General features: G+C 44.6%; 1 protein-coding gene and 1 gene segment (V, D, J or C); one reads left to right on the plus strand and one right to left on the minus strand.

Annotated features, from left to right (window-relative positions):
• The window catches only part of LOC140662450 (T-cell receptor alpha chain constant-like), a 38,127-nt gene extending 25,336 nt beyond the window's left edge, over window positions 1-12,791 (plus strand). The window contains 4 exon segments of the C gene segment in view: window positions 9,329-9,592; window positions 10,050-10,097; window positions 11,288-11,393; window positions 11,878-12,791. Coding sequence covers window positions 9,329-9,592; window positions 10,050-10,097; window positions 11,288-11,393; window positions 11,878-11,908 — 449 coding nt within the window.
• A 4,349-nt stretch (window positions 12,792-17,140) lies between these two features.
• Window positions 17,141-19,307, minus strand: DAD1 (defender against cell death 1). The gene is made up of 3 exons (XM_072886134.1): window positions 19,014-19,307; window positions 17,892-18,034; window positions 17,141-17,332 (listed from the first exon to the last, which is right to left on the minus strand). Exons 1-2 carry the CDS (start codon window positions 19,252-19,254, stop codon window positions 17,904-17,906), a joined length of 372 nt encoding a protein of 123 aa, XP_072742235.1. The 5' UTR covers window positions 19,255-19,307; the 3' UTR covers window positions 17,141-17,332; window positions 17,892-17,903.
• Window positions 19,308-27,418: the final 8,111 nt, after the last annotated feature.

Here is a 27,418-nt window from a genome sequence, read left to right on the forward strand (position 1 = left end):
ATTGTATGCGGATGCAAAATATAAGCACATATTGGGTCTTTGCTTTGGAGATCCTCAATAAAGCTGTAAGGATAGGGAATGGGTTTCTGTCACGTTATGAGGCATTATATAAATACTGGAAGCTCAGGAAGCAAGCTTATCCTTGAGAATGTTACCAAGTTTGTAATCACAGCCAACTAGTGTTAAGTACTGTGAAATTACCTTGGCCTTCAACATCCATGTGAAGCTTGGAGCACATTAGAAGTGAAACTCTGAAACTGTTGGAGAACAGTGTGAGAAGTCTTAAAAGCTAGGGGTGGAATAGATACCCAGACAGAGGGGAAAGAGGTCAAGAAGCCAAATTCATTACTGAATTACTTTTGTGGAAAGATGGAAAGGTGACCCTGACCACAAAATAATTTTCTCTGAACAAGAGAAAAAATCTGTGCTTTGACAGCTGCTGCCACAAGTATCTGAAAAAAAATCCCCCCAGAACCCCATGCCTCTTCTCTTGTCTGAAACTCTTTGGAAAAGGGAAAGAAAGTAAGGCAGATCCTGAGACACCGATATTTTTTTGTAAATGTATCAATTTTTCCAAGTTTCTTAAGAATACTTTTAGAAGCATTTAATATCTAAATGCTTTGGGTTTACTCGTGAAAAGTAATGTTTCAATTTCTAAAAATGGTTGTTAAGACAATTTCAAAATAATTTTATTCTGAAAGTTAAAAACCACAGCAATATAAAGAAACAATTCATTCTGTGAAAACCTCTGGGGAAATTCCTCATGTTTCAAATAACCCTCCTGACCCTGTTCAAAAGCATCTGAGAAAAATAAGAATCTCAAGTTTATATGGAGCTATCAGCAAGCTAAAGGAGCTACAAATCAAGACTCTGTTCATTTACATGTCCCCAGATTTACCATTATGGTCATGTCTGTACGCAACTGCTTCAGATATCACTCTGGTCACATTGCAGAACCTAAGAGCTTCCTGAATGCATACTGAAACCTCAGTGTTTAATGGCAGAAGCAATGGTCTCCCTACCACAAAGAAATTGCATACCAAAAAGTGTGCTTTCTACTTAAAAGCTAAATGGCAAATTTGCTCTGGAATTACTCTTGACTAATTCAGATGGCAAATCCAAGAGAATGGGGTGATGGAGTTTGTATTACACCATCGATCAGTAGGTGGTCTGTGAAGTAACAGTAAATCAACTAATTTTTGAGAGAGGAATCTGACTGGCAGACTAAATAGACAAGGAATGAGTTGAAGAATAGAGCTTGTGATGCAGGTGGCTTTCTGGAAGCAACAGGATAAATACAATGGAGGGGAATATTAAGGAACAGGTGTTTGGGAGTTTGAAAGATGGAAAACATCACATGAAAAGAAAGTGAGTTGGAAGAAAAGTCCTAGATAGATGGATCTGTCTAATCATAGAGATAAATAGGATTTCTTTTGGTGGAGTATTTCATTGTTGAAGGTTTCATTCAATACCACTCTACATATTGTAGAGGCCTGTGCTATTGTGTGACTATGGAAGTAGTTACAAACTCACATTTGGATCTGGGACGAAACTTCTGGTTTTGCCAGGTACATTTATCCTGATTTTTTGCCTAATTTGCAAGATTGTTGTGGATACACAACCAAGACCTGGGAAATGGCACCTGTCAAAAGCATAGTGGCCTGAGGTCTCACCTTAACCTGTGGAATTTATTCCATGGCAGCTGTCCAAGCAGTCTTCCTTGAGGCAGCTGCAGGCAAGCATGTGCTTTCAGTGCTCTTCCATCAAATGCATTTCTGTGATAAGCTAAGTCAAAGCCTGTTTTTGCTCTTCTGTCAAGTAAGTCATGTGGATTTGTTCTCTCCTAAGGGTAAATCCATGGCACTTCCATTGGCCTCAAGCAAAGTCATGGATGATATAAGTCAGATGAAAATGCATTGAAATACAAGAATGGCTATAATATTTCTATTGCTGGACATGAGCCGGCAATGTGCACTCACAGCCGAGAAAGCCAACCGTATCCTGGGCTGCATCAAAAGAAGCGTGGCCAGCAGGTTGAGGGGGGTGATTCTCCCCCTCTGCTCGGCCCTGGTGAGACCCCACCTGGAGTACTGCATCCAGTTCTGGGGTCCTCAGTACAAGAAAGACACGGACCTGTTGGAGCAGGTCCAGAGGAGGGCCACAAAAATGATCAGAGGGATGGAACACCTCTCCTTTGAAGAAAGGCTGAGAGAGTTGGGGTTGTTTAGCCTGGAGAAGGCTCTGGAGAAGGCTCTGGAGACACCTTATTGTGGCCTTTCAATACTTAAAGGGAGCTTATAAGAAAGATGGGAACAGACTTTTTAGTAGGACCTGTAGCGTAGACAAAGGGTAATAGTTTAAAGTAAAAGAAGGTAGATTCAGGCTAGATATAAGGAAGAATTTTTTTATGATGAGGGTGGTGAAACACTGGAACAGGTTGCCCAGAGAGGTGGTAGATGCCCCATCCCTGGAAACATTCATGGTCAGGTTGGACAGGGCTCTGAGCAACCTGATCTAGCTGAAGATGTCCCTACTCATTACACAGGGGTTGGACTAGATGACCTTTAAAGGCCCCTTCCAACCCAAACCATTCTATGATTCTGTGATTCTATGATTTAGAAAATATCCACTTACAGAGATTATCAACCATTTTAGCTGGTCTTTGCTTGTAGCAGAATCCCACCAAGGAACAGTATACTTACAACATTTTTTAATATTAGTGTTGGAATTGGAATTGGACTGCCTTTTAGCTGGTTTGTCTGATGTACAGATACTGTATCATCCACAAATATTGCAAGTGGATTCTGTTCACAGCTGGGACTTGAATCCAGGTTTGCTGAGCTGTCGCAACTACAAGGCCATACAAGGCCATCCTGCTACAGCGTATCTAAGTAAGTGAGAGTATATGAATCCTGAAGTAATAGGGTTAGAAGGCTCAGATTGCCTTTGCAACTGCCTGTGAAGCTCTAAGATCTAGACAGGGTTACAATGTGCCACTGTAACCGGTATGGAGATAACTGTAACCAAGGTCAAAGGGGTTCTTGCAAAGGTTTCCTGGGTCGTGTGAATTATGGGGGTGGAGAAGGATACAAGTTGACATTAGGAAAAGGAACCTTGTTGGTGATCAAGCCAGGTGCGTAGTAAATGGTGAAACATTCAGGAGAAAACTTGGACTGAAAGGCAGTGGCCCTAACTACACGGCACAGTGAACAGGAATTTTGGGTGATGTTACAGATGGAAAAACACAGATTGTTCCTAGTATTGCCCCGAAAGGCGTAATACACAATTGTACCCAGTGAATGAATGAACATTTTTTTATTTGATCTCCCTGTTTCTGATCCTGATAATTTTCTAGTAGATTTCTTTGGTACTTTGATGGTGACTTAAATCAATGTGTTTCGTCATTGCTCCCTTAAGTTATTCCCTGCTCTGGAATGTCTGTTGACCTGGTTGTCAGTATGTGTTGGGAAAACCTGTCTACATTTTTGTAGAGGTTGACACCAGTGTGCCAATCAGGGATATGTGAAACCTGCATTTGGAACTGGGACCCAACTTCTTGTTACCCCAAGTAAGTTTGAGCTTTCTGTTCCCTATTAACACCAGGATTGGCAAATCATTTGTTCATTGGGTAGATAGAGTAGGGACTTTCATGGAAGCATATTCCAACTTCTTTTCAGCTTCCCTTGCCAAAAAACAGTTGAAATAGAGATGATGTCTTGGAATCCAAGGAGTGCTTGGCTATGGTGTGGCAGTGACTCGCTGCAGGAAAGAACAGCTAGAGAAGATGGTAATGTTCACACAGGTTTAACAATCATGACATGGTGCAGTCACACATAGAGTGCTGCAAGCAGTTCACACATGGCTGAATGCTACATAAAAAGTTTAACACTTTTATAGAGTTTCTGGCTATTAAAGTTTTCAGATTTGATTTTTACATCTTTAAATTATATCTGGAGGGTATTCTGACTGTGGCTTAGAGACTGGATTTTCTAACTCCTAGCCTAAGAGAATATGTCATGATTTTTTGATTTTAAAATCCAAAAGTAAAGTCCCCTTCCACACTTGTAAAAACTGATGTTACAGTGTGAGCAGTCAGAAACTAGAAAAATTGTATTTGGAAGGGGAACCAAACTTGTGATGCATGGTAACTCTCTCTCCTTTCCTCAGTTATATTTTAAAATGCTTTAGAAACCTGAAAAAATCGAATGAAATTTCAAATATCTTTGTGTGTCATCCTCTGGTAGAGAGCTTTCCCACATATTTTGGATGAGGAGCCATTGGAATACGCAGCCCGGAGGCAGGAATTTATTGCAAAGGCTTCTTGTTGAGTGGGAAACTGAAAGATACAGTAAATCTGTGTTTGGAAGAGGGACTATATTTAGAGTCAACTCAGGTGAGTAAGATTTGGAGGACAGGCTATGAATGTATGAAGGCAGGAGTAGTGCCCACTGGTTAGTGTTTCTGAATAGGTCTACCTTTATGGATAATGAACATGTACTCTAGATGAAGAGTGGAAGGAGGAGAGAAGGCTGAAAGAAAATGAACCCAGGATTATTTCTCAACAGGGTGCTTGTGAAGATGGAGCAGGGAGACTGGGAATAGTGGGAAATGAGACAGCATCATCAATGTCTTAGGTTAATGATGTTGGCATATCATTAACATTAACTTCTGAGTCCTGTCAGACAGTAATAGATTTTTGCCTTAGACTGAGGGGAAAAAATTCAGAGATACATCTGGGTTCATGTCTAAGTCTTAGTTTCACACTACATTGTGAAGGAATTTCCCAGGTGACTTAGACTATAGTATTTGCAATTATTCAAACTGGGGTGCGTGCGATACTGGAGCTAGGAGAGTAATTTGTGGAAATAGCACAAGGTTATGATCCCAAATAAGTTATCTAATTAAATGTACCCATTAAATAGACTGATCAGGAAAGGATATCATTTTGGGGTGAAACAGACATCTACATCTGAGGCAATTCCACAAGTGTAAGATCAAAAGTTCTTCTGACTTTTTGATATCAACATAAAAATGATCTTCCACGTATTTTTAGAACAGGATTTTAGGCTGATACTTTTGAGTGGGTTTTTTTTTTCTTACTCATTAAACAAATGTGATTTTTTGGCTGGCACTACATGAATATTTAATCTCTAATTCAGAAAGTTTCTTTATTTTGAGTTGAAATTATTTGAATTGAGGGTTGCACTAGATGACCTTTAAAGGTCCCTTCTAACCCAAATCATTCTACGATTCTCTGAATTTTTTTTCTAGAAACTAAATCTCTGGCATATAAAATTGAAAACTTGTTCTGGCAATTAAAACCCACTCTGATTTTTGAAGAAAAAGCATGCAGAAGTATTTTGTAAAAATGACAGAGGTTCTCAGGAGGTTCATGAGCAGCCACTTCAAGTCTTTTTGTTTCCAGACAATTGTTACACAGATGGGTTAAGCCATCTCATTCATCTGTGAGCTTTAAAGAGTGGATTAGATAAGCAGAATTGCTCCTTCTGACTCCCTAAAATCTTTCCTTAACATTGTTGAAAGGAGCAGCAGATGAGATCATAGTAAATCTCTCCCGCAGTTTAGGTGATGCATGAATAAATCTATACATGAACACAAATAAGGTATTGCTTCCCAATATAAAATTTAAGAAAACTTCATCTCAACTTTTCCTTAATGTGAACACATGCTGTAAGCCCAGGATTTATCCTGTTTTGGTACTAGAGAACTATTTAGTCCATTGAACACTTGATTTCTCCTCTCATACTGGGTATCTTCCTCTATTAATTCAGCTTTAGTTTTGGTTCAGCTAGAAATCTTCCCCTTTAAAGGTTTGTGAGAAAGATCTTGGATGGGTTTGGTAGTCTGACTTCCCAAATGTAATTACAGAGGCAATGACAAACACATTTTTGGGATGGAGACCAGAATTATGCCTGAACCCTGTAAGTGAAGCAGCATATTCACATTTGCACATACCGAATCTCTGCACAGTCTTTGTACCTTGGATGACTTGGCTGATGCTGGACCAGGACCTGGATTTTTTTATCTGAGTGCCTCCAGACACGAGCACTGAAGTCTAGAGAAGGGTTCAGGTACTAAATGTGGACATCTAGTCTTGCTGTGGACATCCTAGCATCCATGCAGGGCTGGAAAATTTCACAAAGGACCTCTGGTAGACTTTTTGGAACCTCCATTGGATGACAGCGAGCAAACATCACTAAAGTGCTTGTTAAGTCACTGGAGTTGCTCCTCTGGGGTCAAGTTTAGCCTGTGTGAGTGTGTGAGGGGGTATATATTTCCCCTAAGTTGGGCGATAGCTCCAGGTTGACTCTAGCTGTGGAATATCATGTCTCAGGCTGAGGAATGGTAAGAGGATCAAAGACCTCTATCACACCAATTCCAGTCTGACCAGAGATTCAGACAGTTTGCTTTGGAGGGAATGGAGAATGAGATAAATCTCTGTATAATACAAGCTGTGTGTTAAACCAGTTCAGGATTTCTACTGCAGCTTGTTTGGAAAAAAAGGCATGGGTCTCAGTCTGATGTTGGAAGAGGCTTCTACTGCTCTTTCCCTGAAATCAGCCTCTGGAGTTTGCTTTCTCTGCAAACTGGTCAGGAATAGCATTCCAACAGCTCCTGTTGTTCCACCTGGAATACGTCCTTCAGTAAAGATTAAATTAGGCAGGGTGGACAGCTCAGATTATCATGATTTACTTCTCAATCTTTCCTGCAAACACAGGTCATAAATATCAATGCAGCATCTCCAGCACATCTGCCAACTCATTAAGACAGAATAACAGGAAACATAGGTCACAGTGCTGTGGTTATAATAGGTGATATTTACCAAGACTGCTATCTGCAAACTTTCATAACAGTGCAAATATGCAAAGGAACTTATCGGAAAAAGACTCTTAGTACCAGAACAAAGCTAGCAGCCACTCTGAACAAGAATGAGAAACAAGTATTTTGCAAAACAGGTGCTGCTGAAGCTGCCTGCAGAAACCAGACCTTATTTTTTTATCTGCTCAAGATAAAATCATTGCACATATTGAAAGGGAGAAAAACACCCTAATTTGGAGAAAGCTGGATATGTAGCTTTTCTGAAAGCATAGTACTCATTATGAGAGAGAAGCAGAACAGCTTGATCAATTCCTCCTCTTCTCTTTCGTATCCATGTACTCCATGACAATGATGTACCCTGGTTCATCTGTATTTTATACAGGGATCTACCATCAAGCTTTTTATCGGCTCATGTCTTCCTCTCCCTAACAAACTATAACTGAAAACTATTTCTGAAACAATAACTTGGAGGGAGTATGGGAGGTGGGGAGTGGGGTTGAGGGAGTGAGAATATACATTAGGCCGTATTCCGTGTAGCTGGGAAAGAGACAGTCTCATCAGATTTTTCAAAGCTGGGGCAAAGCTGGGATAGGTGATCTGCAATTCAGGTGAAGGGCCAGAGAATGCATCTTTAGGCTTTGTGGATTAGTTTTTTTCTGAGAACATACTAATAAAGAAGTATGGCTATTTCTTTAAGGTGCTGACAACTGGCAATTGAACTGATGAAAAGCATTTATCTCAGTGATAGAACTAGGGTCTGCACTTGCATAAGATTTTGAGACAGTTTCTAAAAGCCAAGATTTAGTTCAAACTTCCTCCATGGGAAGAAATTAAAACTTCTTTATCTGGGAGCTAAGCTGTCTTTAGTATTTCTACAATTTTTATCAGTGTGGTGTGTGAACAGGGACAAAGCAAATATTAAACTCTCAACCCTACAAGATAAGACTTTGTCATTTTATAAATGTGAACTGAACCTCCGGTTCAAACCTGTGATTGTGAAGTCCAGTGGAAAACGCAGCCAGAGAGTTGCTGAGAGCCCCAAATCTGCATCTTGGCTACAGTATGTCTTTAATGATATTTCGTCTGTTCATCATTAGAGTACTGCAATGCCCATAACATTTTACTATCACACATGAACAAAGATTTAGGAAAGCACCTTCTCAAAGAATCAGAGTTCAAGAGCTGGACAAGATGAAATGTATGTTTAGAGTACAAGTTTACAAAGCTAAATGTCAAAAAAGAGTTTAACCACAGGTAGTGTTTTGATATGTGTGGAAAATCCTAGTCTAACTGACTTGCTAGCAGAATTGGAAGCAAGAAAACAGAAATAAACCCCAGGTGTCTTATATCTGCAGCCTTTAGTTCCCCAAACCCCTCTTCTGCAGGGTAGAATTTAGTAAAAAAAATCTTGCACTGCACTGTCAGGTGGTGGAACATAACGAAACACTCATTTATTTAATCTTTATTTCCCTAAATGCAACCATGTGTTCCTACTTTGCAGTGGCTTCCCTAGCTTTCTCCTGTAGGAACACAATTAGCTAGATTGGTGGTAAATGTGGACACCCTTAAGACTTGGTAGTTCATCTACTGTCCCTCAGGACAGGTGGAGGAAGTGGGATTTGGGTGGAGGAAGTGGGAAGTGGGATACCTGAAAGGAGGTTGTAGAGAGGTGAGGGTTGGTCTCTTCTCCCAGGTAACAAGTGATAGGACGAGAGGAAATGGCCTCAAGTTGCACCAGGGGAGGTTTAGACTGGGTATTAGGAAATTTTACTTCACTGAAAGGGTTATCAAGCATTGGAACAGGCTTCCCAGGGAAGGGGTTGAGTCGCCATCCCTGGAAGTATTTAAAAGACATTTGGATGAGGTGCTTAGAGACATGGTATAGTGGTGGTCTTGGTAGTGTTAGGTTTACGGTTGGACTTGATCTTAAAGGTCTTTTCCAACCTATACGATTCTGTGATTTTGAATATCAGTTGAGGATTTGACTACACATTTGCAGGAAAGGCAGAATGCCCCTGGGCTGCTCAGTTCTCTCTAGACACATTACATCTCGTAGCAGTGAAGCAAGAAGAGAGTGCTCTTTCTGCCTGTTAGGCACATTCCTGAATGCATCCATGCCAAGATCCAAAAGGAAGCCCAGGCTGCAGAGTAGAATTGAACAAGTTTTTACAGGGAGGAATGACTAGGTTAGATATGGACATCTAGGGTGTGGATGCCCACGTGAGTATCATTTGAGATGCTCTAGGGATCCTGCCTGACCACTCTCTGTGTCTCCCATGCAACGTAAGTCAACATAAGTCTCATGTAGCTCCTGCATCTTCTGTTGTGGATGCCTTGGTTCTCTAAAGGTGTCCTAGCACAACATCCCTGTGATCAGGCAACTTCCCACTGGAATAATGGAAAAACCTCCATACCTAAGTGTCTGTATGTTAAGATCAAAGGAACTATGACTGCGTACTCTCATCTAATGTCTCTTCTCCATTTTCAGATGTTACTCCATCTCCTTCAGTCTACAGGCTGATCTCTAAAGATGATGAGGATTTGGAAATGTGCCTTATCACAGATTACTCCCCTGAAAAGCTTACTCCTAACTCAGCTGAAAAGCAGACAAGTGCTCTTGTGGAGGTGGCAACATCCGAGAACAAACAGGAAGTGAGCTATCTGTCAACCTACTGGTCCAAGAAAGATGAAATGCAGTGTGGTGCAAATCACGAGGGCTTTGGAGAAGTGGAGGGCGAGGATCCTGAAAGTGGTAATGGCATTGTTGGATGTGTGTACAGGGCTAGAGGTACTCTGGTCTCTGTGCTATTAGTATGAGCAGGACTTGTTCATATCTCCCAACCCTGTAAGCAATGCTGAATCATGCTCCCACACTCCAGAGGAATGTTGCCTTGTTGCCTCTGTTTTCTTTTGCCTTCCTCCTTGGTGGAAAGAAGATTAAGGGTCAGTAGACTGGTAGAATCACAGTAGAGAGATCTTAAAATCACACTGGGGGGGATATAAAGCTTGAAATTCCTTTGTCCAATGGGACACTAAAGTTTAATTAGATCATATTTTATTCTTGCCCTGAAAACAGCAGAAATGAGTGTTTATTGGGAGGGTTTACTGGCCAGAAAGTCTGATCCAGCTCTTCTAAGTAGAGATATCTTTATGAACTTCTGAAGAAGTACATTTCTGTTATTAATTAAATTTATTGTTACTATCTGCAGGTGCCAGCACTGTATGTGTTACAGGGGTGTCTCTACACTTCAGGACAGGTATGTACACAGCATTTTAGGAGTAAAGCTTGGCCTGATTAAAGGAAATGTCTTCCCAAGTTTTTGCTAATGTTCCCTGTTTGCGGAATTCCTGTTGGAGCAAAAAGCTCAGACTGGAAATTTCCAGAAGGGCCCCACAGGCTTTAACCACCAAGGCTGGAAGTCATTGGGTTAATTCCAGATCTGAGCTGGTAATTTTACGTGACCAGTGTAGTCAGTGCCTACATGCTCTTGCTAGGACTAGCCAAACAACTGCTCCCCATCACATAATGATTTAAGGTACTGATATGAGTCAGCCTTACTGGATGTCTGTCTGCATTTCAGACTTCAAAAGAGTTGTTTGTATTTTGGGGTGCACAAACACCTAATGAACCAAAAGATAAGCAGGTGGTTTCTGCAGTGTGTGCTCAGAAGCAGGGTTGCACTAAAGATACGGTGCATCTGAGCAAGCTTTGCTTCAGCTCATGGCTGTGGGAGTATACTAACAGGTGCTGGAGCCCAAGCAATTGCTGTTCCTGCTAGATCAAAGGAGCTGAGCCTGCTTCTGCATGTGCCCTGTTTGCAGAATAGCTGTACTTTTGCAAACATGCAGCCTTGCTGAAAAGAAACCAGTTAGCCAAATGTTTCCAAAACACCACTTCAGAAAAATACTCATCAGTAAACTTGGCTGATTTGATCAGTCAGTTCAGAGAGAGCTTTTCAAAGATAAACATAAAATTACTTTTTGGTGATAGCTCTCTGCTTTCCCAATATAAATCAATGTATTTTCAAATGAAAATGGTTTTGTAATTTAAGATTAATAGAAAATCCAAATAGACTTTGTGTTCTTTGAATAAAATTTAACTTGTTTTCCCCCTGCCCATCTTAAAAAATTTTAGGGAGAGGAAGGAGGGATGCCTCCAGCATCCTGGATTCGTAACACACTGTGTTTAAAAACAGATAGGTGGTTGGCAGACTTGCATATTGCATAGTTAAGTGGTTATTGAATGAAAACCTGGCCCTTGAAACACCAACTGGAAGAAATGAAAATCTCTCAGTGACACAGTCCTGCTCACTGTCTCGTTAGCTATCCTACTAGCTGACTCAATCACACAAAGTGGAACAGCTTCATTAAGAAGTGCTTTTAAGACTGTCTAGAAGCAAGGATGTCTCAGTGCTGTTGTGACTTTCATTCTCTGTTATTTTTACAGATGAAAACCTGAACATGCTGTCTTTATCACAGCTGGGCCTGAAAATAATTTTAATGAAAGGAATATTTTTTAATGTGCTGATGACGATGTTTATGTGGAAAAAAAAGTGAGTATGCATGGGGGTGGTAAGGCCTCTGACAGAAAACATCTTGATCAGTTCATTAGCTATGAATGTTCCTTCTCTCTGTAATAACTGTTTATGCAGTCTATCCATACACCTTTTGTCTACCAACAGTAAAATCCCTCCACTCCTTTGGCCATATCATTGCTTTCGCCCGCCCCTCAAGTCTATTTACTTTTCCTTATCCACATGCAAATTTAACTTTTTTCTTCTTTCTAGATATCTCTCCCTTCTATTTCTACATCCATCCCTTCCCTTGTCTGCATTCATCCATCAGATTCATCCCCTGATCAGTCTCCAGCTGGGAAAGTTTGATGCTTATTGACTTTAAGACCTTAGACCTAATATATTAGTTTTGGCTTAGTGTCTCTTTCTCCTCTTGCTATTGCCTAGACACTTCAGGTCTACAATTGTGTAGCTGCAACTGTATCCCAAATAATGATTTAACATACCTTTATTTTTGTTACAGGAATGAAAGTAACCAGATGGTTCAGTCCTGAAGCACCAAAAAAATCTGCTGAGGAATCTTTACCAGAGCATCGTGTGCAAGAGGGAACACAGGCATTCCTGTTGCAAGGGATATCACTTGCTGTTTCTGTATATCACACCTGCCATTATAGTCTAAATTGCTTTATTTGCATTGTTATAAAGTTACTCAAAAATAAGCTTAAAATTTTCAGCATTCTGCTCCCTCCCCCCCATGCCTTATTCATTTAGCATGACAATGCCTCTGTTTGCATGAAGCATAGTTTGCTATAACTATAAATTGCCAGACATCACTATTGTTAAAATGACATACAATTTCTGCTTGGAGCAGTGTTGTTTGTTGAAAACTGCAACTTGAATGTGCACTTGAATGCACTTGAATGTGCATTTTTCATATTTTGGTAGCTTTCAGGTATCTTAGAGTGCACCCCCACAGACATCATTTCAGTTGCAAATGAAACACTCCGAAAAGCAAAGGGAGACTTATTCAGGGTGCTATGCACCATGTCCTGCTATCTTTTGCTAGATCAGACCAAGGTATCTTTTTTTTTCCTAAAAGATAAGCTGCTAGGTCTCCCAGAAGTCCTGAATTCAGTCAAATTCTCACTTAATTATCACAGCACAAAAGACTGGGTTTTAGTATTTTTTAAAGTCTATCTGGCCTTAACATTTTCTGAATTTAAACCAGCTGAAGATTTGGCTTTGTGTTTAGTAAAAATACAGACTACTTTTGTTCTTTCTGTTTAGCTCTGACAACCTTAGATTTCCCAATTTCTTTTTAAAATCATTGCACAAAACTGTACTGAAATATTTACCTGTCTATGTGTGCACTCCTTGGAAACAGTGCACGCATGTGAAATTCGCATGCTGCTAATTCTTGAATTGTACTGGCAACCACACTGATGTCTTGGCATTTCTTTAGGCCTTTGTCTGCTATTAAACAATTCTTATCAAAAATAAAAGACTCGTTTGTCTTTTGTATTTGTAGTTTGAGGAGCTTGTTTTACTCTTCAGATGAGCTTTAAGAATGAGCCTGGCCTTTGGGGTGAAGGAGGGAAGAGGTGTCCGGACTTTCTTCTTCAGCCTGACCTGGCCACCAGGTGCTCTTTGCAATAACTGGCTGGATCCACCGTCGGGGGAGGGCAATAGCTACAAAGTCCCTTTCCAGGACATCCTTGCTGTGTCTGGGTGAGAACAGTGTGGCTGGCTTGGAGGGAGGGGAACGGAGGAGAGAGCACCTCTTCTCCAAGAGTAGACTCTGTGCTATGTAAAAACAATGGTAAAATATGGCTTGCCCACAGTCAGAAGACTAGTAACCGCTCCAGGTTCTTCAAGGCAGATGTCTACTGCTATGGGGAACACAGGAGCCTGAAGTGTCCTGCCTCTAAATGTCCCCCATTCCCAAGCATCACTGGAGAACAAGGTACCTGCTTTGCATTAATGACACCAACTGACTGGCCTGTATCTCCAGGTTCAGTCTGTCACTGGTGAGACTGGAAAGGAAATTTTCTCCTTTTGTGACATCGATTTCTCCATCTTCTTCTGAAGCACCAGAGATTCCTCTGGAGGGATAAATGAGAAGGGTGCTCTGAAAGAAACACACCCTCCTTGCAAAGCTTGAACCTTGCTCGTACCTCACACCAGTGCCCAAACTGAGTGGCAGGGAAAGCCTCACCAGACTGGTAGGGGTGATTCCCCCTGATATTTCTCACCCTGCTGGATTCACAGCCATTGCAAGGAACTCTGATTTTGGAAAGGCTCATGCTTCAAATGTTTTTGGCCAAAAGCCCTGGTGTTTCATGTGGGAGAGAGTCCCTGTGTGAAGACCGTGCCAGCACCCCTGCCACAGGATCTGACTCCACAGTGCTGAGCAGCAACACAACAAAGTCTCCCTGGACTCCTGCCATGGTGCTGCCACCTGACCGTTTAGCAGGTGGCCTGTCACAGGGTGACAGAAAGTTACTGACCCTTCCTGCCAAGGAACAACTTCAAACTTTCCAGGTCTATTACCCTGGTTATTTTATAGTACGGATGTTCATGGACTCATTCTCTTGTCTCTCCCTTGACACAACAGTAAGTCTCATTTCTCTCCAGCTGTAGAAAGCTCACAGCTCTTTAAATGCTAGATTCCAGGCAGCTCTTGAAGCTTACATTTCGCTCATGATGAGGTCTGCCAGTCACAGGGAAACAGCCTGATGAAGCTGCCTAAACCATATTTGAATTACAAAGCAAGTCATTGCATTTCACAGATTTCTGACTGATTAATCTCATTCCAGAAACCTTCAGGGACATGGAAGAAAAGTTACCATGCTCATTTACCTTTAGCATCACTTTTAAAATCAATATCCAATTTAAATTTTTGTGTTGCACTTCAAACCTACTCCTAGCTGTATGGTCAAGGAGGAAAGACAGTGTGCTGCCTCTTTTTCCATATCTCAGTCTTTTCTCTTCCTGGTTAAACGACCCCAGTGATAAGATTTGCTGAGTGAGGGGATGAGTGTACAGATAAAGTTAAATGTTTTGACTACAGTGACTCTTAGTATGTGATCTGCAAAACACTGAATTTGTAGGTCTAGTTCAAAGATACTTTCAGATATTAGGCTTTCAACCTCCCACCACCACAATGTGCCCCCCCCTCCATCGCCACTTCGTGCTTTCTTGTTTATTTCGAGAAAGAAAAACCGCAGTGCAAAGCAAAGGCAGGAAATAACACAGTAGGACAGGATGTGGAAGTGGTCTCATGGCCCAGTTAGGGCAGAGAGAGGATGCACCACCAGTTCCATGACGCCACAATCGAGATCTGGGTCACCTTTTGATGCTCCTCTACACCCTACTGCAGAAACCACTTCCTCTGGAAAGTGGAACGCAAAACAGTGAGTAGGGGGAGCAGGGCTGGTGTGGCACATGGCAGGGAGAAGGAGAAGCATGTGGAAAAGAACAGCAGACGTTAGACCACACGCCAAAGTCAAATGAGGTTAAGGCACCCTCCTTTCCTGCCCCCTCACCACAGCCTGCTGTTGGGTCTGGGGGTAGTTGTTTTGGGTACAGCAGGAAAGATTGAGCTATGTATAGCATAACCAGGGGAAAGGAGGGGAGAAAATACATTATAAAGTGTGGTGGGGAGAGATCTTAGAAGTGCGTAAGATTTCTGAATTTGCTGATAGGCCTCTGCACCCTGTTATACAGGCAGTGAATCAGTGCAGAAAAGTCCTTTCACTTCTCCTGACCCAAGAGAGAAGGGAGGAAGATGGGGCAGGCCAGAGAGTCCTCTCACGTTGGCAGGGAAGATGTTGCCATGGTCCATCTCTAGCATCCTCTCCCCTATGCCAGCTCCTGCCCCCTAATACCTACCTATGGGTAGGAGATGAATTTGCATCTTTTCTAGGGATTTTGTTGGAGAAAATACCCTGCCTGACATTTGTCATCTCTTATTAAACATGGCCTTGTACACAAAACAGCCTCTCTTCTTGCACTCTTCTACAGTGTGAACAGGGATCCAAGCATGGCCTTTATAAGGAGCAGAGCTTGAAGATATGTACAGACTTGTTGAAGCTTATTCAGATGTGGGAGTAGCTCTAACAGGACCTGAATTATAGTGCTGAGTTTATGGCAACTAGAGGCATTGCAAGCTGGTAAAAATCAGAAAAAAAAAAGAAACCCCACAGAAACCCCACGGTTTTTCCTTTTCCACAGGCTCCCGTGCAGTTCTCAGAAGTGGCCACAGGAGGGTCCCAGCCTGGAGCTCTCTCTAAAGCCAAACCGTGGGGAGACCGAGTCACACAGACCCACAGGGAGGCACTCGCAGCTTGCAAACAGCAGCAGTGGCAAAGGGGAGACCCAGAGCTGTTCCTCCTCCTGTGAACATGCTGGCTCTGTCTGCCACAGGCCTGGCTCAGAGAGGGCCCTTCTTATGGGAAAGAAAAACTCGGTGTCTCATTTACAATCCCTGCGTGCTGTCGAGTCCCCTGCCTGCTCCCCAGCAGTACAAAGCTGGTCCCATTGTAAACAAACCCAGCTTAATGCTTGGGGCTGTAGGGAGGTGGTGGTGTCAGAGGTGGCATGAATTCTCTGTTCCTACTACAGACCCGGACAGCATCCTTTTGAGACAGTAAAGGCCCTGCTCCCTCATACCTCACTCTTCAGAGCCTATGTTAGGCAAGAGATTTAGGAGCCCCAGGTTTCACACTTTTATGGGTTTAATGGCCACAGCACAGATGGAAATGCTAAAAGGAAAAAGGTGGTAAACAGGAGCCATAATCCAGTGCTGAGAGGTTGAAGCTATCAGACCCAATGTTTTATCTGCTGAGTGCCAGCAGAGAAGCATTTCTTTGTCACATAGCCTCAACGCACATTTTACCTATCCAGTGTTTCAGCTGCAGAGCAAACCAGAGAAGCGTGAAGCAGAATCAGTACAATGGAGCCTCATGCATGAAGGTAACCCAGGTAAATTCTGCAGCCAAAGGTGTGGAGGGGCTAGCCGGGGTTAATATCTCATCCCATAATCTGATCACCACAGGGCTCTCATTTTCCATCAGGACAAAGAAGCATTTGACCTCAATGCAGGAGCTAGCTTGGGCTTGAGGAGGCAACAGCCAAGGGCCAAAGCCATTGAGTTTAAGCATTTCACAATGCTTTAGAGGGGGAAGGATTTTCAATGAGGTTAAGTCTGAGGGGTGAGCTTCTCCATGGAGCCAGAACAACTCAAATGCAGCTCTGTCTGAGGCACTGACACAGCTTGGCAGCCCCTTCCAACATCCTCAGGTTTATCAGCACATCAGACTGAAGAAATGCTAGGTGCCTGTATCACTACCAGGCCTTAGTGAGCCTATAAGTCCAGCTGGGACATCCAGGTGTGCTCCACATACCTTTGAGGGATATGGGAGGGCCTGTGGGAGGATGGGTGCACCGGGGGATGTGCTGGAGGACACCCTCCTCCTCTTCCTTCCGTTCATGACTGCTAACCACAGCCTAACCCAAATTTTCCACAGCTTTGAAGCCTGGGGGCACATTGGCAATATACTTTCCATAAGATAAAGGGGCAGGAAACAGGGAGATGAAAAGGGTGGACGACAACTGAGTTTCCATGACAACTTGTTTCCTGCTTCCCTCTGAAACTGGGGCACAGAAAAAAAGCCTGCTAGGTAGAAAGGGAGGGAGGGGGGGTAAAAACAGGGAGTCGTGCCTGAGAAGGAACTTGGATGTCAGAAGAACCACTGTATTTGTCACCAATAGGGAAAAGACTGCAGTATTATAAAGGGTTTTATTGATGGAAAGGATTACAGTAACTGTAATGAGGCAGCAGACCCCTCCATAGGACAGTCTCTGGGGAAAAATCTTGAGCCCTGCATCCCCTTCCTCCACCAAGGAAGTAGGTCTGCTGCAGAACAGCACTTCCCAGTGCCAGGCTTTGGCATGAGAGCTCAAGAGCAATCCAAGACCTGGAAAGAGAGAAAGGCAACGTGAGCAATGTTTCTGCAAAGGGAGAGGAAATACCCAAGTTCCAATGACCTTGTGACCCCTTGCAACAGTAACAACAGGGCATGTCCTCCACTTTCCAGCACTAAATTCTCCCTGTCCCAAACTCACTCTCATCTGCTGAGAAACTTGAGGCTTGGACACCAGCCATACCGTGGCCTCCAAATAGAGCCCAGGAGTTCCAGCTCCTAAAGCCCCCCAGGAGTTCCAGCTCCTAAAGCCCCTCTAGCAAAATGGCGTTTTTCTCCTATAGGAGAGAAATGTGGGTAGGTTTCTGTAACACTCCTAGTTAAACTGCCCTTTAAATGACAAAAACCAAAAAATAGATGCACAAAACCAGAAAGCTGTAAATCCTAACCCTGTATCAACCTAGAGGACAACAGCTTAACTGTACTTGGCCAAGATGAAGCTGGGAGCTAGGACTCCTGGATTCACTATCTGTCTAGTTGTCTCCTAACTCTAAAAAAGTACTGAAGTCATGTGAGCTGTGGTTGCCCATTTTGTGACACCATGAATCAGTACCTCACAGTACACTCAGCCAACAAAATTGATGACGACAAGATGGAGGATGGTGTTGGCAAAGAGGAAATCGGCAAATGCCCGCTCTGGTGAAATGCCTTGGAACTCGCCTTTGTTCTGGGGGTTGATTTGGATCCGGAGGCAAACTGCATGGCAGAGAAAGAATGAGAGATTAGGGATCACAGAAGGAAGTAATGGTGGGAAGCACAGCCTTCCTGCGACAGAGCACCCCAGTCTGGGTCACTGTTCCACCAGGGTACCACAAGAAAAGGTAAGTCTGTCTTTATTATAAGAGGAGCAGGACACTGGCACGGGATTTGCACAAGGCTTTTATGCAATTAGCTCTCCTATAGCCCTACACTATCAGGGGTGGCCAAGTGAGTCCTGAGGGGAACAGGCTTGTAACAGGATGGGACTTACACAGAAAGCAGAATATTTCTATGTTCTCCACTGGGTGTGTTGGGGAGGGCTCCACAGATGATCTTAAAGGTCTTTTCCAACCTAAATGATTCTATGATTCTAAGGTGGTTTGAGGGGGTATTATGGGAGAGCGACACCCGGAAACAGTCATTGCTAGAGTCTGGGTTTCATCATGGGAAGGTTGCTAAAGAAGGACATCAATACAAGATGGTAAAAGGGAGGGCTCCTTGACTGCCAGGGAGAAGCAAGGACACCCTGGGGCTCATCAGGAGCCAGGCTCTGTGGTGCATACAGGCAGGACCCCCACAGGTTCACAGTTGCTGTGGAGCTGACTGGGCCGGCTGGGGCAGGAGCCTGGGAGCCTGGGTTTCTGGGAGCAGAACCAGGTTTTATGGGGGAACGGGGGGGGAGTGTTGGAGGTTACCATGGGGACTCCCTGACTGCCAGGGTAGGTTTGAGGGTTGCTGTGGGTGACTCCCTTGGGCTGTTGGGGAACGCCTGTGGCTGCTAAGGGAATCCTCTGGTTACTACAAGAGATCTGGGTATTTCTGAGGCAACTCAGTGATGGCCGGGGGCCTCTGCGCGTTGCTGGGGATTCCGCGGTCGCTGGGGGAGGCTCAGGCCTTGCTACGGAGGCTGTGCAGTTGCGAAAGGGATTCCAGGGAGAACCGCGCGGGGTCGGAGCGGGTGTGGTGGGGCACTGACCACCGAGGATGAAGCTGCCGACGGCAGAGATGAAGCCACTGAGGAAGGAGTTGAAGGGGAAGGTGCCAACGCCGAGGCAGTAGCCGAACTGGAGCGCCCCGGTGAGCAGCACGTAGAGAAGATAGGCGTCCAGCACCTTGAGGCGGCTCGGCGTGCCGCTGCCGTACTCCGCCAGGAAGCGCCGCACCACCGAGCCCACCGAGCCCGCAGCCCCCGCGCCAGAGCCCGCCGCGCCCGACATGGTCCCGCCGGCCAGGCTGAGGTGGCCGGAAGCAGTCCGAGCAAGCACTTCCGGGGCACTAGGGGAAGTGCAGGCGCACGCCTAACTCTCCTCCAGGTCAGTGAATGCTGCGCAGGCGCGGTTCTCTTGCCCGCGAAAGGGCGGAACTGGGAGGTGCCACCGGCCTCTATACGCATGCGCTTCCATACGTGTCGCGGAGGGGGAGAGGTGGACCGGGTTCTCAGCTAGCGCATGCGCTCAAGGCTTTATTGAGTCCGCACCCCCGAAGCTTTCCAAGAGCCAATGAGAGCCACGCGGCGGCTGTTGCTAGGCGGATTAGACAGCACCTGCTTCCAAGAGCCAATGAGAGCCAAGTCGTGGCTGTTGCTAGGTGGATTAGAGAGCGGCTCCCTGGGTGGGAGCTGTGGCGGGGCTGCTCGCGGGCAGAGTTTCGCGGTCCCCCGTGGGCAGTGTGGTCAGTCCGCCGGCATACCCGGGGCAGTGCTGCCTGCCCGACTGCCTGCCTGCTCTTGCCCGTCACACCTGGCTGCTGTGGAGCCGGCCTGCCCGAAAAGGGCCCGTTTGGGGAAAACCAACACTGCTGGCAGCAGCGGATCCTTTTGGGAGATGCTCTGGCCTGAGGTGGCCTCCGCTGAGTGGGAGGGGAGAGGCTCAGCACGCGCGTGTGTACCTGTGTGTTTGCTGCCTGTTCTACAGAAAGACTGTCCAAATTCTCCCAGGAGGGTGGTGGAAGCCTGACTTTTGTGGCCCCCTTCTCATAGCTAGGGGAAGGCAATCGTTTGTTTTCCTTGGTTTTGACTAAAAACTCTCATGATGGTGAGCCTGAAATGGGAGCAAAATGACTCTGCTTCTTTTAGGGTTTTTTTGGGGAAAAAAAAAAGACTTTTCAGGAGACCAGAAGCAGAGCTCTTCTACCCAAATCTTCCTTCTATTTAAATCATTCCAGCCTTCCTGTCACTCCCAAACCAGGGAAGCTCTTGATGTGGACAGCTGATAACTCCTGAACAGGCTCTGAAATGAAGGTGGGGCATTTTCCTATCCCCTGCCCTCTGACAGGAGTGACATTTGTGTGTCACTTGAACTACATCACAGCATCAGTCCTGTAGCCTGAGTCTTTGGAGACCTTATCCCTTCTAACTCATGTGCTTTGTCCTTGTGAATGTCTTCTCCTTATCTGTCCTTGGGATAGGGATAGAAATACCCCCAAGAAACAACACTTCTGTTTATGTGGTAGGGAATGCACCCATCGGGGGGCTGGACAGGGGAAGTGTGTACACGTTCCCTTCTTTGGTTTCAACTTGTGCAGACTGTTTCCCTTTTGAAGTCCATGTCTGTCAGTGGTAGGGCTGAGCTAGGATGTTTACAGGTGCCCCATCTTCTGATCCTCCAGTGCCTCCTGAAGGAGCCTTGTCCTGTAGAAGAGACCTTCTACATTTCTGAGGTCAGTTTCTGTGGCTAGGAGATGGGATTAACAGCATGATTTTGGTAGGACACAGTCTGGGGGCTTACCTGTCTTTCTTCTACAGCCTCTGGTATCCTGATGTGTTAAAGTCTCACCAGTCATGGAGGAAATTGGGACCTGAGCATGCATATTCCCCCAGGGTTTCTCTGCGGTGCCCATAAGGGGACTGGGACTTTTTTCCCTTGGTCAGTTGCCCATTTTTGTGGCATCTCTGGGAATAATGATTTGCCTGTGTCCCGTCTCTTGTCCAGCACAGGAGCAAAGGCCTGTATGGAAATGGGTTCCACAGCCATGTCTGTTGCTTCTTCCCCCAAATGCTAGCAACTGCTGCTCTTGTGGAGGTCCTCTTCATATTCACATCTACAGAGAAGCATCTGTAGGGTTTCCTTTTCATCTTACCAAAGCCAGACAGCTCTGTGACACCATGTCCTGGGTGAAGATGGTGGCTGCAGTCCTAGGGCACTCCAGCAATTTTGGTGGTGCTCAGGATTGCTGGGACCTGTGGGAGCTTGCCATGCTGATGTGTGAAGAAACACCAGCTGGAAGTCATCTCCTTTCATCAGAGAATGCCTGCATTTGATGTCTCTCCATGGCCCTGTGTGGCGTATAAAAGTTACTGTTGTGTGGGAGTCTGAGGAGTGGCTGAGGGGGGGAACCCTCCCGTTGAGTCACAAAATTCAGACAGGACCCCCTTGCTTTCTAAACTCCTTCTCAGACAGGAGTCTAGGTGCTGCTAAGTCCAGTCTTAGTCTCAGACTTGGTCAATGGTTTATTTTCTAAGGACGGTATATGTAGCCACCCATCAGAGTCAACGTTTGCCTGTCAGAGCCCTCTCAGGGCTTTCACTGAAACAGCTTTGCAAAGTCAATTAAGGTGACTGCGTTAATTTGACAACGTTATAAGTTCGGTCGTGTTCAATGTACTGAACTTCACAATTACGGATTCACTAATAACACGCTTACACCCCCAGTCTAGTCATGTTGCATGAACTATCACGGCCACACTTAAAGAGTCTGGTCGTATTCAATGAGAACTACCACGGCTAGATCAATGAAGAGTGCAGTTTATTAGAGCAACAGACACACAGATTCTTTGGATTACAGGTGATAAATTCACTGTCTGCAAAGCATGTGCAAATACCAAGAGTATGAGTAACACCGCTGCCTACAAACGTGTTAAAAGATAATAAAGCGACTCTATAGAGGTTCCTAAGATTCCCGGGGAGGCACTTGGTATAACCAAATGTTCGACTCTTACCCAAAGGCGTCCTGATGGGGGGGAAGAGAGGCTCAGCCCGTCGACTGATCCTAAACGTCACAGTGATACATGATGGTGTCTTCCCTAACATTCTCTTTCTCTTAAGCCATTTTATACTATCTTTCACCTTTCAGGTGGAGCTTGAGTGACTCTAGTCATACATACCTTTGTTTAGGATTGGTGTAAAGTTTTTCTCGCTTCTCTTTTAAAGGTATAAACTAGGAAAATTCAGTGCGCAAGCTCAGTGAGGGGTGGTTGCACCTTGGAGGCGGGTAGCTTTTGGGATGGAGGTGTGTTTTGGTATTATAATGATGTTATAATGAGCAAAGTTCACCAGAAGGACAGCATTTTGTCAAAAACATGACAAGCTTTTGGCCCAGGATAGCAAATATGCAGCTTACCAGTTCCATGATACCTTTCAGTTCCCATATTATCACAGAGCCTGGCTGCGGTATCTCCACACCGCTCCACCCTCCGAGCAGTTCCTCTTAGAGCCAACACACCAGGTTCCCCTGGCATTACCGACATCTAAGGTTGCAGGCCTAGGGAACTTCCGTGGAATGGATTCCCTCCATGTCAGCCGCACTCCACCCAGGCAGCTTCTTCAATGCTGTGCCTTACCTAAAAGTGTGAATATAAGTTTAATTTCTAAGTAAGTCACCTCCAGCAATTATTCCACATAACCCACCCCGTGACTATAGTCACTCAAGCTTCATAACAGCTCAACATATTTGGAATGCCTTGCGTGTATCACATATATTCTCGTGGTGAGGTTTATCAAGTACGTGTACATCTTGTGGGGATATTTGATGAGACAAGCGCTTCACCATAATCCAAAGTTTAACATACAGTGCAATGGTTAGAATGAAGCATAACACAGTGAGCATTAGCAGAACAACAACTGGATGAAGCATCTTATTGAGAATTACGGTTGCGGTCACACCCTGAAACAATGTTTTGTGGGAGAGATAACAACTGCTACCCCAGAGCTACGTGCACTTAAAATACTGTTGAGCTATGGAATGGAGAGGTGAATTATAAAGTGGTGGACCTCCAAGTTCAAAAGTTGATGATCAGTAATACAAAGTCCAAGTGGCAGATGGTTATTAGTGGAATCTTTCAGGGATCAATACTATCTTTATTAACAACCTGGATGATGGGACAGAGTTCTCAGCTAGGTTGTGGATGATACCAAGTTGGAAGGAGCAATCGATATACTGGAGGGCAAGGCTATTATTGAGACTGACCTTGACAAGCCAAGAAATGTATCAAAAGAAACACCACCAAGTTCAATGAAGTTTAGAGCAAAGTCCTGATCCTGATGTGGGATAACCTCATGGAACAGAAGAGTCTTGGGGCTGATTGGCTGGAAAGCAGCTTTGCAGAAAGAGACCTGGAGTTCCTGTGAACAAGTGAACATGAGTCAGTAAAGAAAGCGTATTCTGGGCTGTCTTAAGAAGAGCATAGGTAGCAGGTCAAGGAAGGTGATTCTTCCCTTCTCTTCAGCATTTACGAAACCTCTTCTGCAGTACTGGGTCTAGTTTGGGACTCCCTGGAACATGGTAGACTTTGGTATACTGGAGCAAGTCCAGGAGAGGTGGAGGCTGGAGCACAAGACGTGATGATGAGACAACTGGGTTCATTCTGTCTCAAGAAGAGAAGGCTCAGGTGGCATCTTAACGTGACATTCAGGTGCCTTTGGTGGGGTATATAAAAAGAAGAGCTAGATTCTTCTTGCAGGTGCACAGAGATAAGATGAGAACCAATGGACACAACACGAGAAATTTTAGTTAGATATTCAGAAAAGATTTTTCACAATGTAGTTAAACACTGGAACAGGGACCCTGAAAAATTCTTTAATATGTTGTAATTTTCAGAACTGAACTGGACAAGGCCTTGAGCAGCTGCTCCAGTTTGGGCCTGCTTTGAGTTGGAGTAGAACCAGAGATCTCCAGAGGTCTCTTCCAAACTATATTACTCTGTGATTTATGATCATTTAATGATTCTACAAATGATGATTTTAAAAATACCCTACAGGACCCTGTAGTCAGGTACTTTCACTTTCTACACTTCTAACAGCCTTGCAACTCCCACAGAGAATCTCTGCCCCTTTTTCTGCAGTTCCTTTTGCTCCCCTTAAGCATCTTCTTGGTCTTTGCCTCTGTCCTGCATTGTTCTTCTCTGTCTAGAACCAATATTTATCTTGCACACTTGAGATTTTGTATCTAATATACTTTTATTTCTTCATGACTGAGTCAACCAATTTGGCTGCTGAAAAAAAACCCAGACCACACGACTGATTCTGTTGTTTACAAGGCCTTTGAGAAGAAAGCAATGGCCATTACTCCACCTAAAAACCTGGAATGAATGCTCAAGGATTATTTGTTGCATGAGATTTCTTTTTGGACTGACAAGTTGTCCTGGTTTTGGCTGGGATAGAGTTAATTTTCTTCCTAGTAGCTGGTATAGTGCTGTGTTTTGGATTTTAGTATGAGAATAATATTAACACGCTGATGTTTTGGCTGTTGCTAAGCGGTGTTTACACTGGTCAAGGACTTTTCAGCTTCCCATGCTCTGCCAGGTACACAAGAAAATGGGAGGGGGCACAGCCAGGATAGTTGATCCAAACTGACCAAAGGGCTATTCCATACCATATAATGTCATGCCCAGTATATAAACTGGGGGAGTTGGCCGGGGGGTAGTGATTGCTGCTCAGGGAGCAGTGGCTGGGCGTCGGTCAGCAGGTGGTGAGCGATTGTATAACTTTTTTTTTTTTTCTCCCTTGAGTTTTGTTCCTCTCTCTCTCTTGTTGTTTTCCTTCTCATTACAATTCATTATTATTATTACTATTATTTTGTTCCAATTATTAAACTGTTCTTATCTCAACGCACGAGTTTTCTTACTTTTGCTCTTCCGATTCTCTCCCCCATCCCACTGGGGGGGAGTGAGTGAGCGGCTGCATGGTGGTTAGTTGCTGGCTGGGGCTAAACCATGACAGTCCTTCTTGGCGCCCAGCGTGGGGCACAAAGGGTTTGGGATAATAACAGATTAACCAGAGTGTATTAAGGAATTTAGATCTGTTAGTAGTTGTGGGACACGATATTCATTCATCTGTTCTCGATATTAGTTTACCTGATCTGCACCATGCTAATTTTTGTGCTGTACACGTTAAAGATCGGTGTTGTTTTTTGCAGTTTGCTGTGCTCTGCTTTAATTTGTGATGTTTTGCCTGTGCAATTTGTTGTTAAAACAGTGACCTTGGCTTTATTTTGGTATCTAAGTGCTGTACTGAAACCATAATTGTATGTCGGATATTACCTTATGGAGACAATTTGCAATTATACCTCTTCCTCTGAGAGGTTTTTTATGGAAGAAATGCAGAATTGTACCTTCAGTACTTTCTTCTACAATGCTTCCTCCTTCATTACAATAACTTTTCAGTATCTTGAACATCCTTGGGTAGTTAAGATATATCTATTGGTATTGCTTGGGAATATTGTTTTGATCTTGTCCAAGATTAGTAAGCAATTTAAGAATATCATCCAGAGATCTGCCCCAAGGCCAGATAGTTATGAGTGGCAGGGTGCGTGGGATAGCATGGGCAAATGCCTAAGTCATTGGGCACCTCCAATATTTTGGAACTTCACCCCTGAAAAAGTGCAGAATCCTGAAAAATTAGTAGAATATTTGAAAAAAGTATGTTGTCACCCTGGCGATTCTAGGGAGACACAAATCACTGCAATGTGCTGGGGCCTGGCCCATGCCTACTGAGCCCTGTTCAACACTATTCAGAACCCTGAAGGATCTGGTGACAAAATGACAGGCACTGCGGCTGCTCCAGCCCCCGCTGCAACAGGCACTGCGGCTATTCCGGACAATTCTGTTACAAGCACTGTGGTCACCCCAGCCCCCCCTACGACAGACGATATGGTTCAACCAGGGAACCAACCCGTGTCAGTATCAGTCACCTCTATACATAAGAAGAAATCCTGGAAGAGAAAGTCATCTCGTTTAGAAAAGGAAGATGAAAGAGCAGGGCCATCACAGGGAGAGGAGGAGGAAGACGAAGAACTCGTAAATGAGACGGAAACCACCCGATCCCTATCCCTGAGTGAGCTGCAAGATATGCAAAAAGATTTCAGCCGTCATCCAGGCGAGCACATTGTCACCTGGCTGCTCCGATGCTGGGATAGTGGGGCCAGTAGCCTGGAATTAGAGGGTAAGGAAGCCAAACAGCTGTGATCCATTTCTAGGGAAGGGGGCATTGACAAAGCAATTGGAAAAGGGGAACCAGCCTGCAGCCTCTGGAGGTGACTCCTGTCAGCTATGAAGGAAAGATATCCCTTCAAGGAAGATGTTGTATATTGCCCTGGGAAGTAGACCACCATGGAGAGAGGTATCCAGTAGCTGAGGGAATTAGCCGTGTTGGAGGTGATTTATGGTGACCTGGACGATGAGTGGTCACCCAAAGATCCAGATGAGGTCCAGTGCACACGACCTGTGTGGCAGAAGTTGGTATGGAATGCACCATTGTTGTCTACCAACTCACTGGCAATACTGACCTGGAAAGACGGAGAGGGTCCAACAGTGAATGAAGCTGCTAGTAACCTCTGGGAATACGAAGAAAGTATCTCTTCCTCCCTTGTCTCAGCTGTGGAGAAACTGTCCCGGAAGGTCCAGTGACTCGAAGAAGATATATCCTACTCCCCACCTGTACGGACCAGTGTCTCACCTATTAGGAGTCAGCGTTCTTCTGCTCAAGAGAGAGGATATAGAGGGTACACACCACGGGGCACCCTATGGTTTTACTTGCGTGACCACGGAGAGGACATGAGGAAGTGGGATGGAAAACCTACCTCGACCCTAGAGGCACGGGTACGTGAGTTGCAAGGAAAAACAATCACACAAAGGGTTTCTTCCAGGAAAATTGCTGCTCTGGTTTCAGTGGACAGTTCCCCAGACAGAGTGAAAGGGCTGATCTTACTCCTGATTTTAATGAAGGAGCTCCTGACTCGTATATACAAGAAATGGGTAATGAATATTATGACCAGGACTAGGGGGCCCCTGCCTCCAGCCAGGTGGAGGAAAGGAACAACCGGGTTTACTGGACTGTGTGGATTCAATGGCCTGGCACATCAGACCCACAGGAGTATAAGGCTCTTGTAGACACCGGTGCACAGTGTACCCTAATGTCATCAAGCTATATAGGGGCAGAACCCGTCTGTATTTCTGGAGTGACAGGGGGATCCTGACAGCTGACTGTATTGGAGGCCGAAGTAAGCCTAACTGGGAATGAGTGGCAAAAGCACCCCATTGTGACTGGCCCAGAGGCTCCGTGCATCCTTGGCATAGACTACCTCAGGAGAAGGTATTTCAAGGACCCAAAACAGCTGCCTACCTTGCCCGGTCTCTCAGAGGACCCTTCTGTTGTGGGGTTGCTGAGAG

Source organism: Ciconia boyciana, chromosome 22 (genome assembly GCF_034638445.1).
Source record: "Ciconia boyciana chromosome 22, ASM3463844v1, whole genome shotgun sequence".
In the NCBI taxonomy this organism is placed as follows: Eukaryota; Metazoa; Chordata; class Aves; order Ciconiiformes; family Ciconiidae; genus Ciconia; species Ciconia boyciana.

Bases quoted from the DNA above. Each gene is read 5' to 3' on its own strand.
- DAD1 (XM_072886134.1), bottom strand. From the start codon at position 19,254: ATGTCGGGCGCGGCGGGCTCTGGCGCGGGGGCTGCGGGCTCGGTGGGC. The intron at 18,035-19,013 runs GTCAGTGCCCCA...TCTGCCATGCAG, and splicing joins CGGCAGCTTCATCCTCGGTG to TTTGCCTCCGGATCCAAATC.